Below are 19,468 nucleotides of genomic sequence, written 5' to 3' on the forward strand. Positions count from 1 at the left end.
AGCATAATAAGACAAAGATTGATTTTTACGATGATTGATGTTGAATTTCTTCACCGATTTTTCTAAAAATGGGTATTTTTTTCTTTTTACGGAAAATGTTGATTTTTCTCAATACATTTCAGAATTTTCCCCATAACAAAATTAACTATTCTAATACAACTTTTCAAGTAAAGGAATGGTCGAAATCTACAGTAATCGTGGCACTTCGAACAATAATCGAAAAGAAATATAAATGCTTACCCATGATCTAACGGTCGACCATCAGGCATGGTATGAGGCATGGGATGACTAGGCATAGCCGGACCGTGTGGCATAACTCCAGGGCCCGGAGGGGGGTGATGTGGCATAGGACCAGGCATAGATCCGTGCGATTGTGCACTGTGGTTCGACGGGTGATGCGGAGGACCGTGGCCCGGGTGAGATTGGGGACCTAAGCCCGGTGAATGGTAGGGGTGAGGGTGTCCTTTCCAACTGGGTTCGTCCAGGGCTAAAGTAATGTTGTTTCCTTTATTATGTCACATTAGTGTTTTGATTGATGTGTAATTCCTAGAAGAATGAAAAAACGAAGTGATCTTAGTTGTAAAATCTAAAAAACAAACATGACTTTCTAAGAAATATATTTAAAAAATGAGCACTTCAATACCCCATCACTCGCGTTTATAGATCATATTTAACTATAGATAAAAACACTTCCCTCGATTCTTGCATTTGGTAACAGAATATGCAAACAGATAGAGAAAGAAAGAGTTTTCTTCCCCCCTTCTGAAAGGAAGTTACCGAATATGGGCGGAACTTTTATTCCTTAATTACATCCATAAATTAATGAAGAGCATTAAGTTCTCAGCGGGAAATGCCAGTTTAGTTATTTGGTGTTTTTGACAAAAGATCTTGTCTAGTGGAAACACGAAATTCGTGTTACCAATAACGATTGATGATTCCTCTTCTTGTAAACTTGTTTATTATAACATGATAAAATTTTCAAAGAAACTTCTTTCGTCTCTTGTTTATATAATTTAAAATAAATTATATTATTTAAATTTTCTAACTCTAAATTATCTCAATAGATGGCATAAGAAGAATTTATTGTACACATAGATGCAATTATCAAGATAATGTAACCTACTTATTTATTCTTTAGAAACGTGTCTTGAATGGAGATATTTTATAATTAATATTAAAAAGTATCTTATATAACGAATACGTTATTATATTTATTAAAAAATATGAAAGAATTTTTTTTTTAATGCCTACTTCATAACAAAGAACTTCACAAAAAATCAGCTTTACTTCTATGTACAGTACAGTACTTATTATAAAGCTATTAACCACAATATAATATATACATTTTTACATATTTTTCCAATAATTTCAGTCAGTTAACTTGATTTAATTCAAAGAAATGTTCATGATCAACGCATCTAAGAACAATCAACTCCACAACTAAATAACCTACTGAACTTTTTTTTAAAGGTTTCTACCATTCCGTGTGTTGTAAACTGGGCAAAAACTTCTTACAAATCCATCGAATTCGAATGTTTTTTTATTGGATAATTACTTTCTGATGAGCATTTTTAAAAAAAAAAACATTGTACGAATTTGTCAATAATTTCCATTGTAAAAAAAACTTGTTTTGGGGAACTAACTTGTTCTTCATGAATGAAAATGAGTTCAATAAGGATCTCGGCAAAGAAAATGATGGTAAGTAATCATTACAGGAAAAATTATATTATCTATCAATTCAGTTTATTAAAATAAATAAATATTTTCAATGTTAATTTTTCTGTAATAATATCTTTTGATATCAATTATGTATAGGCCTAAGTGGTTCAATGATTAGTCAGAGTAGACAAAGTAATTCTGATTAGAATATAAAATGTCATGCTCGTCACAGTTCTTTTTTAAATAGAAATTTTATAGATGATCCTTTATTATGAAATGTAGCTAAACAAGATACACATTCAAACTTCGATTTAACGCCGCTATTGATCGTCACTAAATCGAGTGTGGCGTTAAACTGAGGTATAGCTCAAACAATAAAAAATTTTGTAATGATGAGATCTTCACAAAATCTTACGGTATGGATATTCAGAAGTATTCATTGGCGCTCTATCAGGGTGGCTCTATTTAGAATGGCGCTATATCGACTCTTCACTGTACTTTTGTTTTTTTAATATTTAAAAATAAAAAATACGAAAATTTATACGTAAATAATTAAATCGTGTACAAAAAATTCATTTGTCTTATCATTAAAAAAAAAAAAAAAGTATTTCGAGGAAAATAGTAAAATCAACATATTTTAATGAAGGGGTGAATGAAAATTTTAATTCGCGAAATGGCAACCAGATGGCACTGTGTTTGTCGAAGAAATCGCTCGAGTGCAGCATGGTCAGGGATGCGTGGTAGTGCGGGCGTTGCCCCCACCTATGAGATTTGGATTATTTCCGGCTGAGGAAAGATTGCAGGTGACTGGCTGATAGCACAATGAATGTCTGAGATGACCGTCATGGCTGATGCACAATCCTGCTCATGTTAGAAGAAAAATCTTGTTATAAAACTTATTTGAAAAATAAACACATCGGTAACTTATAAAACCACTAGAAATCACTTCAATTTTGTGGAAGAATAAACTTAATGATCATTTATAAATCTAAAGCGAATTTTATATGAATAAAAAAACACACACACACATATATATATATATATATATATATATATATAGCTAAATCTCGAATTTAGTTCGAAAGATTTCTAAAAAACATAAAATTATATTAAACTCTCTTGATAGATTATTAAAATTTAGAATTATTTTTTCTTACTTTTCAACTCGTAATCACGGTTTACAATCTTCCGATTAATTCAAGTGTAAAATGCTTCTCACATTTATTTGTAAAACTATGTGAATATTTCTTACAAATTCCTACTTCAAGAGAAAATTTCCTGAAATCTTTGACTGGAGAACTAATTAAAATGCTGATTCATTGTTAATTTGCATTCTTGTTCCCTTAGGTAGAGTTATTATGATCTCCTAAAGAGAAATGACTATTTTTTTTCTTTTCTTTTATGTTATACTACTGTACTTCCCCCTTTTCCTTTATCGAATCAGTACTTTGGCCATAAAACACATCATAAACTCAAGTTAAATTATTATTATTTGTTACTTCTAACCTAACCGAACTCATAGATTTTACAGATTATAAAAGTACCAAAAAATCATAAAAACCAACATTTTTTCCTGTTCTTTTTTACCATTGCTTACACTAAATTCGTGACCAAAATAACAAACTAAGATGATTTTTTTCCAATTAAATGTTAATAATTTCCTGTTTTGTTAATTGTACTAGATCTTGGCCTATACATCATCAATTTTTTTTACTATTTCGAACGTCGAAGAGCAACTTAAAAACCGGAAAAGGTTTTCATAATTTTTATATTTCGTCTTGTGACATTTATAATCGTATAAATTACTTAAACTTGTTAGTGAGTCACAATAAGATTTAAGCTATTTATAAGACTGCGAAACAGCAAATACCATAATACACTTTCGAAATGAAGTTTAAACTGACAGAAGTTGGTTTTTTTCCCCTTTATATTATACAGGATGTAGACTATGTATGAAAAAATAAAACGGGAAAAACGTGGATGACGTTCATCGTCACGCATCGTTGGTGTGTTACATTATACATATTTCCACGTTGAGTTTCGCTACATTAAACTGCTCTACTATATTTTTAAAGAAGTTATGAGTTTAGTAATCGAGTCAAAATATTAGAAATTAAATAGAATTCTTCCATCAGAACCATGTAAGAAGTGGATCTAATACTCAAAATAGCATAATGGTAAAGAAAAATATGAGTGTTTTGTATTCGACTTTATACAGTATTTAAATCTTAGTAAAATAAAATTATTAATTCATGTATAAACTTAAAATATGGAAATTATTTTATAAATATATAATGTTTAATTAAATGGATATAAAATTCAGTTCGAAGTTTGCAGGATCTTTTTTTTTTTTTTTTTTTTTTTTTAAAGTAACACGAAGGAAGGAAGTGTTTACGGTTGTCATTCTAAATTTAGGCATTGTTGTAGAGCATATACGTCTTTCGAGAGTTTAGCGGCATCACGTAGCTTATCCAGAGCGGAAGACACACATCATTGGATGTTCCTCAGCATGACCGACACCAGTGGCGTCTTGGGACAAATCGCCGGATGATGGACCGTTTCAAGTCTGAAATGGTGACGCCAGCAATGGAGTACGGGTCTACTGGGACGAGTTATCTGGTAGAGATGTCGCCAAGGATAAATCTCCAAACACTCAACCATAAGTCCTAAGTCTGTCATTCGTCAGAATTTTCTTTTCATCTCGTCCACCAGCCGCTTAGTGATATGACTTTACACGAGAAATGAGATACTATAATTAATATTTTTTCAATTTTTGTTTTCATTTTATAAGCATCCGAGGCACGTAATTATTATTCAAAAATTTAAATAAGCTATTCAAATAATTTTTTAACGTATATTATATTTAAAAATACATATATTTTTTTTCTTGCTAATTAAGCAGCAAATACACAAAAAATTCGACATTCTGTTAACGTTAGAAATGATAATTCTGGTTATAAAATCTTCCCAATTATTATTATTATTATTCCATTACAATAAATATGAACTTTTAATATTAGTTAATTTTTTTTTATTTGCGAATTTTCAAATAAATATATTTTTCTATTGTGTCTGATAAATAAAATACGCAATTTTTATTTATTTATGAATTTTTTAAATTAAATAAAATAACAACATTTCAAAGGCGTAATTAGTAAATGCCAAATTAGATTACTGAATACAGGACACAACAGTATTAAATTACTGAATAGACAAACACGAGATATATTAAATTACTAATAATGTAAAATACGAGGAAAAAATATTATACTGGCAAGAAACCGAGATGAACAACTAATAAGTAAGAAAAAAAATGTACAGAGAAGTCTAAAGTATAAATTTTATCAAATTTAACATTGATGCAGAAAGAAAATTAATCAATAGAAAGAAAACTGGAATATGAATTAATATATTCGTAATTTCCAAACTTGTATAATAAAATTCAAAGTTTTATTATATTAAAATTTACTGTATATAAAACTTTATATATAATGAGTAACTTGCTAATCTTAATAAAAAGATATTATCTAAAATACAATTAAATGAGAAATCGAACATACAATTTACTAATAAAATTAGTAATTCGGGTTCGGTTCATGTCTTAATTCTTCTTCAAATGAATACCTTTCATAACTTAGTTTGGTAAAATCTAAATTTATTGGGCATTTTACCAAAAAAATGAATTGGAGATACCTTCACCAAACAATAAATTGGGCATTTTTTATGGTTTAATAATAGTGGATCCTCAACAGCACCTCAAAGAACTAGGCTAAAAATAAAGCCATATTAATTCTTGGGTGCGTAGATTCGGGATCTGTCAATACACCATAACGCAACAATAAAATATAATACAAAGTGGACATGAAGACCGAAAAATTGGGCACCTTTGATAAAATGCCCATTAATTCGAGCGATTTATCAAAATTGTGGGTTCGGCTCTTATTTGAAGAGCCCATTTTTCTATCTCGTTGTACGTTTCTTGATAATATACAGTATTATTTACACTTTAAATGTTATGAATTTAATTATCGAAACATTTATAAAATGCGCTTTATAATTAATATTAATTAATACTTATTAAATATATAGTTAAAAGCTATTATATTCGCTCGACAGTATAATAAATAATAGCTTATTTTACTAATTTATAAGATATTAAATTAAATATATATATACTTTATTTTTCTTTGCAGACAATTTCGAAATTTAATTAAATTCTTATGAATATAAATTATATTATCATAGATTTAAACTAAAATTTAAAAATAAAAATAAAATGATGATAAATTTATACATAATACTGTAAACTGAATTGTCTAATATATACATTTATATTATGTTATATAAAATTTATTATAAATTTAATTTTAAAATTAACATTTCTTAAATAATTCTTTACGATTATAATTGTTTTAAATCCTTTAAAATGTTTTGAATAATTAATTGTTTACGTGTAAGTATTTATTGAAAATATATCTTATCGGATTAATTTAAACTGCTAGAAAGAAGAAAATTTCTCTTAATTTAAGGCAATTAACGTGTCTTTTGATCAGAATTTCTTTGATCCAAATATAGTGGTCCCCAATCTCCATCATTCTATCAAGTATCATCTTATGGGGATTCCCAATTCCCATGAAATTCATTCCCTCGGTAAGTGATACCTTTTGAGACAATATGAAATTCATCTCAAAGGGATGAAAAAGGGATTGGTACGAAATTATTTCCAAAAAGGGATCGATTTCATCCTAATCCCACCTTTTTTGGGGAATCCAAGTGCGATTCTTAGGATTCTTCAAAAAAGAAACACAGTTGTGGACAGATCATTTTAATGGCAAGTATTAGATATAGTATGGAAAATCTTCCAGATGTTTCTTCCAAACATATTTTTTTTTAAATATAATTTATATCATGAGTAATAAATTCTTCTTGAAGAATTTAAAACTTATAAACATTCTATTTATTTATGTATTATTGAAGAATTATGATGTCCAATTAGCTCAAGTATCAAATTACTAAAAGAAATACAAATTGAAATAAAATCAACGAATAGGAATTTAAATAAAATATTAAAATACTTATCAATTAGTAATTCGATTTGTATTTAATAGTTTAAAAGGTACTAAGCACATACTAAAAACAAATAACTTTATTTTCTATATAGAACAGGCAATATAACTTGAAGCAAGGTTGTAAGGAGTTAACTAAAGCAGGAAGCTATATTGAGATGCGATTTATAACATATTTTGACAATAAATACTAAGAAATAGGATCTCCATGCTATATTAAAGTCTAGCGAATGCGGATACAATCTTGCTCATCCACTCTCACTCGTAGGAACCTCAAAGATCCACTCTTAGGGTTATGTATCAACTGTTAATAGTTCAATTAAATGAAAAAAGTAATTAAATTTTTAAATGATTTCATTATTAATAATTTGTGTAAAAATAATTTAATCCAAACCTTTACTCTTTCACATATTTTTTTGTTTAGAGAGAGTATTCTTGAAAGTCTTCAGGCAGCCATTTTAATTCAATTGAAGCCATATCAGTTACAAGAGAAATACAGTAAACGATTTAGATTTTTCTGGGAAAGAATGATTTGTACGGATTAATTTTAATGTAAATTGCAAAGGGCACAAACGAAACTAGAACAATTTTTAAAGCTGTAGTTACAAACGACGTTATATAATAATAAATATTAATAATTTATGTTGAACTTACAATTACTCTTTATTGATTCGTGTATAATTTATACACTACTATTTGTTATTTTGATTACTAAATTTTTGAATTCTTTAACTCAAAACAACTGAAAATTTTGTAAGTGTAAATTTATTTTTAGTTCAAAGTATTGGAGTATATAAAATATAAAATATAACTTCAAAGTCTGGAATATGTTCTTCTTTTATACAGTAATTGTTTCGGTAATAATTTGAAATAATAATAACAAAATTCAGAGACCAAGATGCGAAGTTTAGAAAAATTAAAACAAATCGAAATGTTTGTCTAAGTTTGTAATGTTTTTTTATGGGAACTTTTCCATTATTGTGTAATATTAGATTAAATAAAATGGTTGTTGGTTGTGGTGGTTTTTATTTTATAGCGATGTAAAAATAGTCCTTGAAGTTTCCAGAATCGAATTAAAATGCTATCATGATACCTATGTTTGTTCCCGACTTTTTATTCTTTGACCTCGAATTGTTTTATACTTTATTGTTTAGAGTTCTGCAAACATAATATATATAACATTTAGCCATACTAAGTGCGTTTAATGACTGCATTGCGAGTCCACCATATCTACTTGGCTTGAGTGCATATTTACATTCTTTTTAACCTTACTTATATTAAGAGATATTAGAACAGGAAGCGATTGCAGCTGACTACATAGCGATGAAATCGACTTGCCTGATGAGGAAAAAGATTCCATGTTATTTCTACAATCGTAAGATCCTCGTTCTCTATCAAGTATATCGATCCCAAAGCGAGTATGGCAACCAGTAACGATCCTTCTATATCTTCGTAACTACCAAATGGCATTGAGCAAACATTTCAATGTAAACTCTACCATAAAGACATTGAAAAAACGAATATAATTTATTTCAATTGATATAAAAAAATGTTATAATTACTGTAAACATATTTAAAATATCAGAAAATATTAAGTTCTGAACTCAAAAACATCATACCGAACACAGTTTTCGTCAACGAATTATTCGGTCTCGTGATTATCAATTCATAATTTGCTATTGTTCTCGTTTTAAAATAAAACAGTAATATAAACATATTTTCTTTATTTAAAATTATAATTTTTACCTAAAAGAATGTGTATTTGTTTCGGTCATTAGTTTTGATAAACTGATAATTATATTCAACTACAGAATATAATTAAGTAAGTATCAAAGCTGCATTATTTGTGAAAATAAATGTTTTATTCTCACAGGGCAACGAGAGTGGTTGAAAATGCTATTTATCGCAAGAAAATCGGCTTTGATTACAAAGGAACAAAGAGAATTTTTAATGAAATGTTTTCCAGATCTTATGTTTTGAAGTGAATCATTCTTTCATGAAATTAAAATACTTTTAATGAGAATTTATTTGTACACTTTTCAGAGCTTCTTAATCGAAAAAAACGCGCAAAATTAGCAAATTAGCAAAGAATATCGACTTTCACGCAAAAACGATCGGCTGTAAAATGTATTTTTCTATTATCGAATGTCTCTGATTGTATTAAAAATTGTCAGTGTGGCAAATCTCTTTTAAAAGTCCAATAACGCCTGAAGAAACTGAAATGCAAAAATGAAATTATATCTATTCTATACATTAAATCGATGATACCTAACGTTATAATAGTTGTACTCTAATTTTCCGGTGTTTAAGCGATTAGTAACATTTTAACTTTTAGTAGATATGCCAAAAAAAAAAGGTCGAATTACAAATTTATTTGTTTAAACTTAATAGAGAAAACTGTCGAGAAATAGCAATATATTTTCACGTTTTACCAGAAGCACAACGCCTACGCGACTGACGTGTCGCAACATGTTTATTTCAATTTAGGATAATAATTGTAATTCTGTTTTGCATTGTTTGTGTCGAAATAAAAACAAGAGAAAGATCTCCTTTTTAGAATATTTCTATTCTTAACATTTGACTTTTGAAAGTGCGATATTTTTTAACGTTTCGAAACAGTTGGGAAATGTCATCCACAGCGGCATTATGTTTGTCTAAGAAGATTAAAACAGTCATTTTTTGTCAGGTTTCGTTTGTATATATAAAAAGCATTCATTTTATTCATAAATGATCCACTGTGCAATTCTTTAATTTGAAATTTTTCAAAAAATTAGTGATTGTTAATTCCTGAAAATTAAATGAAAATCATTATTGGATTCACATTTGTTAATTTAATACAGTACATTGATACGAGTAAGAAAAATCAGAAAAAAGCAAACATTTTTTTAAATACTTTTCTTATTATGATTATTGTTTAAATGTAAAATAAATTTAATAAGAAAAATTCACGTGGTACATTGTATAAACACGTGTGATTACGATTGCCTATGACGTAATATATGCCTTATAATTATAAGAGCTACAAAGAAATTCTTTTAATATTATACTTAAAAAAATTTAAACTATATAAATTTATTTTCTACGTAAAAGAATTATTTAAAAGTAATAATAATATGAATTTTATAATTTTGAAATAGCTAGTCAGAAAAAGTGCTACCACATAACAATTAACTGACTTACTATTGAAGTTTCATTAAAAACTCAGTTGATAAGTGAATTAATTAAATAATTATTTAATTAAAAGATAATTTCGAAAAAATATATATTTTATGTTCGATTTTTTTCGAAATTGTTTCGGATTTTTATATGTTTCAGAGTAATTCAAATAATAATTATCACTGTTGTCGCTTAGGAATAATTTACTAAAGAGATTAGAAAAGGATAAAATTATTTAGAATAATATATATTTATCAGAAAATTGGAATATTATGATACTGATATGATGAAAATTATTAGTGCCAAAAGCTGTTGATAATTATAATCATTTGATAATTAAACAAGTAAATTAATGCCTTGATCTAATACGATAACTTTATAATTTTAATTCTGAAGTTTCCTTTAAAATGATTGTGACTGAATTGCAGATTAAATGGATTTATACGGTTCTCAGTCGATGATACAATTTCAACATAATTTTTATAATAATTAATCTTATCTGTATTACCAAACAGGAGTCGTGACCCCAGGGATTTGGGAGAAACATTTCTAGATGGTTACAGGATTTCATTTCACCAAAAATTGGGAGAACTTAACGAGATTACAGTAAGTCATCATTATTAAAGATTTTATTAAATACAAAATTTGAGAAAGTTTTTAAAAGATTTTAAGCTTTGTAATATAATCTCTAGCTATATTCTAAATATAACAATTATTAATGTTGCTACACACACACATTATTATTTCTACACACACACATATATATATATATTAAAACGTTTAATAATGGTTTAATATAGAGATGGCCAAACAATTTCACGATAGGAGCCTTATACTGAGTAACAGAAATACGTGAGAGCCGCATCCTATATTGGAACGGTATTTCATATGTAACCTATATTATATATATATATATATATATATATAACACCAAAGATGGACCCCTATCCCTAAATAATAAGGTCTGATATACGGGAGATGCAATAAGGATCTAGAAGAGCCACAGTTTGCCACCTCATTTACAAATTTTCTATGTTGTGCTTGCCTATTTAAAGTAAAAATTAAAGTTTTTGATCTGTTTTATCAATTTACACGATATAAAATTAAATTTATAATAAATTTAAATATATTTTATCATTCTGTATTAAGGCATTTATCTCTTCCTAAGATTTATAAAGATATTGAAGTTTTTAAAATCAAATAATACAGTGGAAACTGGAGTCTACCCTCCTTGGAGTGAAATTTTATATACAGGCATGTTGAGTACAGGTATTTATTTAACTTAATTTAAAATTCTTTATAATAAATTTAAATAATCTACCTACGCTTATCAGATTTGGATAATTAACAGGACTCATAAATTCCCTAAAAATAAAATTTATGATAAAAAAAATATCACATATTATCTCCTGATTAGAAAGATAAGCTGATGATAACAAATATTTTAAATTATAAGAAAAAAAAAGGTTTTTAAATACTAATTTATATATTTAAGTTAAAAAATATTTAAATACAAATCAACTTCTCTGTACTAAATCAGTACAAAAGTTAATAAAACTTTTATAAATGAAAAGAAAGGAAACTAAATTGACATCTTACACCAATATAGTCGAGTCTAAATCTTTTATTATTTCAAACAGAAATACGTTCTCTTTATAAATAATGTTAAATTTTTGATCACAAGTTTTCAGATACTTCACGTTTTAAAAATATTTAAATATAATATTATTTTGTATATTTAATTCGTTTAGAAATACAGCGTACATACATTTTTTTATTGTGTATTTCAATACAATTGTGAATACGAATCGTAAACTAAATTTTCGTTTTTCTTTTGAAAATCTGAAAAAGTATAATTACAAGTATCTAATTATAATTAATTCATAAATAATAAAACTTTTGAAGACATCACTTAAAGAGAAATATAATTTTCACATAGTGAAGAGTAAATTGATCTCTAAATTGTGTATACAGTTTATACAATACGAACACATATATTTACACATATACATAAAGATCCGCAGAAAATTTTCCAGGAGGACAAAGCTTGGAGACAAATAATTACATCAATAAATTTTTTGGGCAGTTTTCACAAGTAGATTATAGAATACAGTCTTGCATCAATACAAAAAAGAAAAAAAAAAACAGACAAAGCGGCCCATGGTCGAGAGTGTAAACTTACATATCTCAATCAGTTTAACGATTATAATTTGTGGAAAATTTAGTCTATCCCAGAGGAGGGCAAGACCCCGTTTGTTCCTCTCTGCAGACCTAAGTGATCCACACACACACACAATGACGTATACATGTATATCATCACTTTGTGCAGTGTGTGTGTATCTGTATATAAATATACACATATTACATATAACTTATTATACACAAAATGAATATATATGTATAGATGTATAATGTATATGTATATATAAAATAAGTGATCAATTTTAAATATGTTAATATACTAAATTTAAATATGAGACCATTTCACTTATTTTTTATTGCTATATACTCTCGAAGCAAGTTTATATTTAGATATATTAAATGCGTTAAAAATGATTTTTTATGAATTTTCATTTATATACTCAAAAACTCGTAATTAAAAATGAACAAATATAACCGGAAAATGAATTAAAATATTAACGTTTTCAGGAAAGAATCCACATCATTAAAAATTAAATAAGTTAAAATATTTTTTTTTTTAAACTTTTCTTATTAAAACTATTGTTATTTGATTAATTAAAAATTATTTCTTTTCGATTTTTTAACTGCTTAAGGCATTTTATTTGTTTTCTTAAAGTGCTAACAAAAGGAATCTGGTAAATTCTCAGTAGAAAAAACTCAATAATTTACAAAAAAAAAAAAATAATAATAATAATAATAAAATCTGTTTTTTAGAAGGAAAGAAAACTAAAACAGATTTTAGTAAAAAAAAATTATATCTATTATTGCAACTGTCTCTTAAAGAACTAATGATGTTTCGAGATTTATTTCGACATTATAAGATGAGTCTATGATAACTTTTGATTTTGTCGTGATCCGTGGTTTCCAATAAATTCTTTACAGAGAAAGAATTGAACTCTGCTATCTTTTTCTCAAAAATAAGATTGCAATATACTACAAAATAAATCTATAATGTTGTCTGGCATTTGGAATTTCAAAAAATAACAATAATAAAAATTAATTAAAACATTTCAAACAGCCCTATTTTTCACCTCGAGATTTAATGCTACCAATCAGAAAATCGATAATTAAAATGTATATATATAAAAATTATTCTGTTGAAAATAAAAAATTCTATATTCTTCTTATTTTATACAGAACAGGCTTGTCTGAAAAAAAAAAAATTGTGATTCATCCTTGATTATAAATATTCAAGGCGTAGCAAAATCGAATTTCTTAAACTCGGCGAATATGATTCCAGTATATTTTCGTAAACAATCAGTACACTTCAATCCAAAAGTCCATTGAAAGACACCCAAGGGAAATAAGATCCTTGGAACAATCTTTACTAGAGATACTTTTCGCTAAGTCAGCAGATGATAGAAAACTCAGCAATTCTCGCTCACTAGAATCTTGCCAAATCGAAGGGTAAAGATGAAGTTATAAAGGTAGAAGAAAGCATAAAGCTAGACAGTTAAAAAACCTTGCCTGAGGAGTGCGGCGTTTTTAAATTGGATCTTCCTCGAGTTGTTTGCACAAGCGATTTAATCCAGTAGCTTAATACACAGCGACTTATAGTCTCTAGTCACCATAGAAGAATCAAGTCTTCCATGAATAAATCTGATTTTTCGCCAATTTGTATTCTGTTGATATTGGAAAATGCATTTTAATAACAAGGAAATTTTGATTATTTTTCTGAAATTTCAATTTATTTTAAATTTACCTTGCGAAATATTCGTAAAAAAATCTTCAGTTATATATATATTGACTTAATTTTCCGCCATATAAACAAGAATAAATTAGAGTAATTTAAAATATAAAAATATCTGCTAACTTTTCAATTAGATTCTGATTAATTTTTAAATTATTTTAAACAGAAATAAGAAAAAAAAAAATACATGAAAATAGGATATTTGATGAGAATAAATCTTCTATAATAATGAAATCCTCACGTTTCTAACTTTAAATAAAAATTAATTAAAATAGAAACTATAAATTTTAATTTCTATGTTTTTCATTAAAAAGGTTTTAATTTATAACAACAGAAAACTAAAATTAGAATAAAATTTCTTTTAATTAAATTATTTAAAGTTTAAGGGATGAAATTCTGTAAACTCAAAAGTCACAGCATATTTAAATTAACAATAAAAATTAATATAAAATACATAAATATATTAAAGGAATTATAGTTTTGTACGTTGTTTTTAATTCGCAAAACTTAATTACATTTAATCCCTATTATTAAATTTAATTAAATTTAAAAAAAATGTTTCTTTTAAGAATTTAAATATTTTCATAATTGTTATTATTATTATTATTATTATTATTATTATATTAAAAGAAGTAGAATAACTTAAAAAAGAACACTGATTTATGAATAAAATAATTCGAATTTTTAAATATTATTAATTTAATTATGTTAAAACTCTATATAAATCCTGTATGTAAATCTCTGTCTGAAATCATAGTTATTTTAATGCATAAATCCTGTGTAAGAGCACGTATAAAATTCTGTATAAATCCTTGAATCGCGACTGTATTAATGCATAAATTTATATTAGTAAATAACTTCATTTTTTCATCATGCATATTTATTACGTTATTAATTAATGCTTTTAAAACACTAATTCGTTTTAATTTTATATTCAAATTATTGTAATTAAAAGCAATTACAACTCGTAAATTAGTTATTATATCACTTTTGTTTCAGTTTAATGTATTCGAATCATTAGATATCACCCTTTTGCCTTCTGCACAGAACGAAATAAAGCATTTAACATAAAACATGAACGAGCTTTTTAAGGTCATATTTGACATGAGATCAATCAATCATGTTTTATTACTATAATTAAATTATAATTTATTAAAACTCATAATTTCGCTTGTGATTTTTTTTTCCTCCTTTTATTCTTATAGTATTTGATAACATTTTAAAGAATGTAGCATTATCTTCTTTAAAAATTTTAATTTATTTATACATATTTTTTGAACAGATCTGTAAATACTTTTATGTTTATTCTAAACAATACAAGGGATAATGTAAGACTTTCATATAAGCATAATATTGCTCCTTCTACTGTCTTATATAGGCTTATATGGAACAACTTATATAGGAGTTATAACATATATTTCTATATGTAATATTGGAAAAATATATTTTAAAAAAAATCCTATAAAATATGCTTAGAAAACATTTTTATTTTTCAATATAAATATATATATATATATATATTAAAATAAGTTTAATAATAAAGGTTTTACTTATTTCCAGAATTATTTTGCTTTTATTTTAGTTAATTTTAAACTAAAAATCAACTTAAACTAGATTAAAATAAAAGAAAATATTCCTGGAAATAAGTAAAAACTTTACTATTAAACTTATTTTTACTCTTATTCTACGCTACTTAGTTGAATAATATAAAAATCGAATAAAATATATAACGGTAATTCTTTAAAATTTGGCAATAATATACATTTTTAAAATCTTATTTTAATTTAATACCGTAATAATTGATTTATTTTAATTTATTTAATCGGATAATGAACTTAAAATTAAAATGATATTATAATGAGTTTTAATCCTATTCCTAAACAAAGCAAATGATTGAGAGCTCGGAAACGACTCTTATATCCTGCCTTTTATAACAAGTTTGCTTAATTGTGACACTTTAAATCAAAATATGCTAAATATACGCATTAAGTAATCGTCCATAGATCTTTTAGACGTCCATAATTCCTTTGATATTTCATCCAGTCAAGCATGCACAGGCACAAACCATACTTCAAGCACCGCAATAAATTTCTAATAAAACTTAACTTTCAAACTATCCATTTTGATACCTCCTTTTTTAAAAAAATCTATAATAAATTATATATATATCAGATAAATTTTTCCAGTTATACCTCAACCTGAAAATAGCTTAAGTTTACACAAATTTATACACCTGTAAAGTAACTTTTTCCAAATTATAAATAATGTAGAAATATTCCTCTCTAATTAATTTTCTATATTTTATAATCCCTTATTTATAGGCTAAATTTATAATATCTAGGGCCATATTTAAGACATCCAAAAGAGCTCCCGAATTGCAGCACAGAAGAAGAATGAAACAGGGTAGATCTAAAGACGTTTGGAAAATAACTACTCTAAGGAATATAATTATATTTGGACCGAATAACGATGCAATAAAAACTCGTTTCAGAAAAGGAAGGGGTTGGAGAAGCTTCTTTTTTTTGTCTGATGGATTTGATATAACTCAAAATGGATAAATAGTTATATATTAATATGTTTTAAAATGCATCAGATATAATGAGATCAAATGCAACCAAATATAATATTTTAAATATATAAATACATATAATCTTATATCTATTTAAATAAATCCATTATTATATTGAAATAATCTTAATTGTTTTTCTTAATACCGTTTCCAAATTACGAATTTATATAATACTACGAATTCAAAAATTTTGTGACGATCGATTCTCGGTGTCGCCGTTTCTATTTTTTCCTCCCCATTCGTGATGATTTTAAGCTAAGTATTTTATATAGAGAGAAGATTTGGTTAAGTATATACTAAAAAATTAGCTAAATTTATACTTAAAGATAGTATTGTTGCCAACGGCGCCCGCAGATCATAGAAAATGGGGGCACCAAGCTATACAAAGGGCATGATACATTATGGAAGAAGCTTCAAACTATGATTTAATGTCGAATCAGCGCGCCCACAAGGTGGCACTGGTGGCAATTGGGGCTAACACGGCCTTGAAAACAAGGAACGTTCCTTGTTTTCAAGGCCGTGTCTAATCGATATTTGCCCATTGTCTCAGCAACTTCGCAGTACGTTGACCAACGCTACGACGAAGTTACACGAGACAATGGGTAAATATCGTTCATTATTTCCTTTTATATTTGCAGAATAGGCTAGAAATAATGGGAGTTTTCTGTTGTTTGTTAGTAATTGGAATTTGGGGCCCTTCGGTGATTAGATAAAGGACGGAAAGGAGGCACGTGCCCCAAGTGCTCCAATGCACGGGCGCCCCCGATTGTTACATTCAGAAATATAAAAATATATATGAATAATTAAAAATTTGATAATTTGCAATTATATTATGTAACAACTTCACAATAATGTTTATTTGATTTTATTAGAATAAAATGATTTAAAATTATAAGCTATCAGTTTTCTTTTAAAATATAAAATCTTTTAAATTTTACAATATGTTGAAGATAATACAGCCATGTAAATTCTAAAATTTTTTCTGTTTATAGTCTTCATTGCAGGATCGAAATATTGAAATTTGCATATTTGTATTAGCATAATCTCTCCTTGATATCACTAATTATTGGTAGTTTTACTTACAGAATGGTCGAGGCGATTAAAGCGCAGGATGCCATTCTGGGGATCCTGGATCCAGTCCTGGCGAGCCCAGAATTTTCTAGAATTTTTCATGGGTGGCCTGTCCCGATATGTCGTGTCGCTTCCCTTATCACTCGCCGTACCCATTGTGGACTTGGCCGAACTTACGATGGGTATGCGAAAAAAGACCCACTTAGTGCCAAAAAAAGTTGAAAAAGTATAAAAAAAAACTAGTTTGAATCAATCGTTTGACAATGAAAACGTTGCAAATTTCTTAATTTAAAGAAGAATCATCCTTTATTATTTGGAGGATTTTTAAAAATTAGTTTAATTATTGGAACTTTGAAAAAATCAACGATTAGCAAAATGGTATTTTAGTTAACTTTATATATTTTTTTTTAAATTTCAGAAACTTATAAAATAAACAGCTTTAATAGTACATAATATTAGTTTCTTTTGAAAAAAATTATTTATTAATTATTCAATAATTCCATTTTAGTAAACTATTAATTCGTGCAAGACCACAAAATAATAATGATAGGCAATTACATCACATACACACATACAGACCTGTAGTATAGGCTATATAGGGTAATCATAATTAAAGTACAGTACCCTTTGTTCTCTCTAGAGTTGTGGTTCTCAACCTTGTTGAAGCGACAGAACATCATTTGTATAATTTTTATTACGCGAAGCATTAGCATCAATATATTCAAAAATCGATACTATTCTCACGAAACAATGAAGCTATAACCTCTATCGAAAGGAATAAAATAGTAAACATGGAATTGTCTACGAATAAAGTAATATGTTGGAGTACATTGGAATAAATTTGCAATAAAAACTTTAAAATCTTTTTTTTCGTGGAACACTCGGAGCAAGTTTACGGAACACGGTTTGAGAACCACTGCTCCAGACATAGGGATATATAGCAGTCCAAATCAACAAAATTTGGTGTAATGCGAAAGACGTTTTCGTAAAAATTAGTACCCCAAAACGAAGACAAGTTTTGCGCTCAAAGAACAAAAAATAAAAAAAACAGCTTTTTTGCATATGCGTACATGTTGCAGCCAAGTAGCCACAGCTGCTGAATATCCATCCTTATCAGCTACGATGGCCACACTTTGCCAGGATGCGTTTTTCTTGGGAAGATGTTTTATGAAAATAACGGCAATGCCGTGGCTGCTTTACGGGAATTTCAGCTCGTAAGAATTTACGTCGAGGGCCAATGACTTCACAAACTCTGGGGAGAATGATCACTCGATTCAAGGAAACTGGGCGTCTGGTTGTTTAATCCGGTCGAGGGCGCAAACCTATCACTTCACAAGTCGTTGAAGATGTTGCCAAGTGGTCACAGCTGTTGTTGAACAGTCATGAATAATTTTGCAGGCTCCAGTAGCACGTGTGCAGTAGTGTCATGGCAGTTTGATGTATCCTATGACACAGTATGAAAGATACTGAGAAAGTTAGGTGCGTTATTATTCGTATAAGGTCAGCCACAATCAGAAGTTGCTTGCTTGCTGCCGACAGGAAAACTCGACTGACCTTCCTTGCCAGAATGACACTTCTATTCTGGCAAGGAGGCAATTATCGTAGCCATGAAAGATCCTGTGGAGCGACATAGGACATTTTCATCTCAGTGAAACAGTGAACACCCGTAACGGTCTCATGTTTTCCAGTATAGTAAATTCTACTGCACTCGAGTTACAAGTCTTGTGTTAATTCAAAATCAATTTATCATCTGACCATTCTTCTTCGAGGAAGCTACTAGTCCCGATGCATCTAAGACATGCTCTGTGACGGCTCAGAGATATCGAGAAATGCCCAACATTTTTGTCACACTCCAACTGCAATAGAGACAATGCGTTGAGTCAACCACTTTCATGCAAAGATGAAGCGCCTCAACATGTCAGACTCTGTATACAATAGTTTCTGCGACATTTTACCAATAATAGAGTAGTTAGTCATGTGTTTTATATCGCCACAACCAAAAATCACGCTGATTAAGATTAGTGTGATTTTTGGTTGTGAAATACTCAAAAGCGTGGTCTATCGAGGACACGTTGC

The 19,468-nt window shown here is 27.8% G+C and overlaps 1 protein-coding gene across 4 annotated transcripts in view; it reads right to left on the bottom strand.

The window, feature by feature from the left end:
* The window catches only part of LOC136989690 (LIM domain-binding protein 2-like), a 118,933-nt gene that overhangs the window by 71,587 nt on the left and 27,878 nt on the right, over nucleotides 1–19,468 (bottom strand). For all 4 annotated transcript variants that reach the window (XR_010882944.1, XM_067287912.1, XM_067287909.1 and 1 more), the window contains exon 2: nucleotides 241–546. Coding sequence is in view for 3 of the 4 variants with exons in the window: in XM_067287912.1 (XP_067144013.1) it covers nucleotides 241–359 (119 nt within the window). In the remaining variant the exon portion in view is untranslated. The remainder of the gene's footprint in view (nucleotides 1–240; nucleotides 547–19,468) is intronic.

Source organism: Centruroides vittatus, unplaced genomic scaffold (genome assembly GCF_030686945.1).
Source record: "Centruroides vittatus isolate TY-2023 unplaced genomic scaffold, ASM3068694v2 scaffold_752, whole genome shotgun sequence".
NCBI lineage: Eukaryota > Metazoa > Arthropoda > Arachnida > Scorpiones > Buthidae > Centruroides > Centruroides vittatus.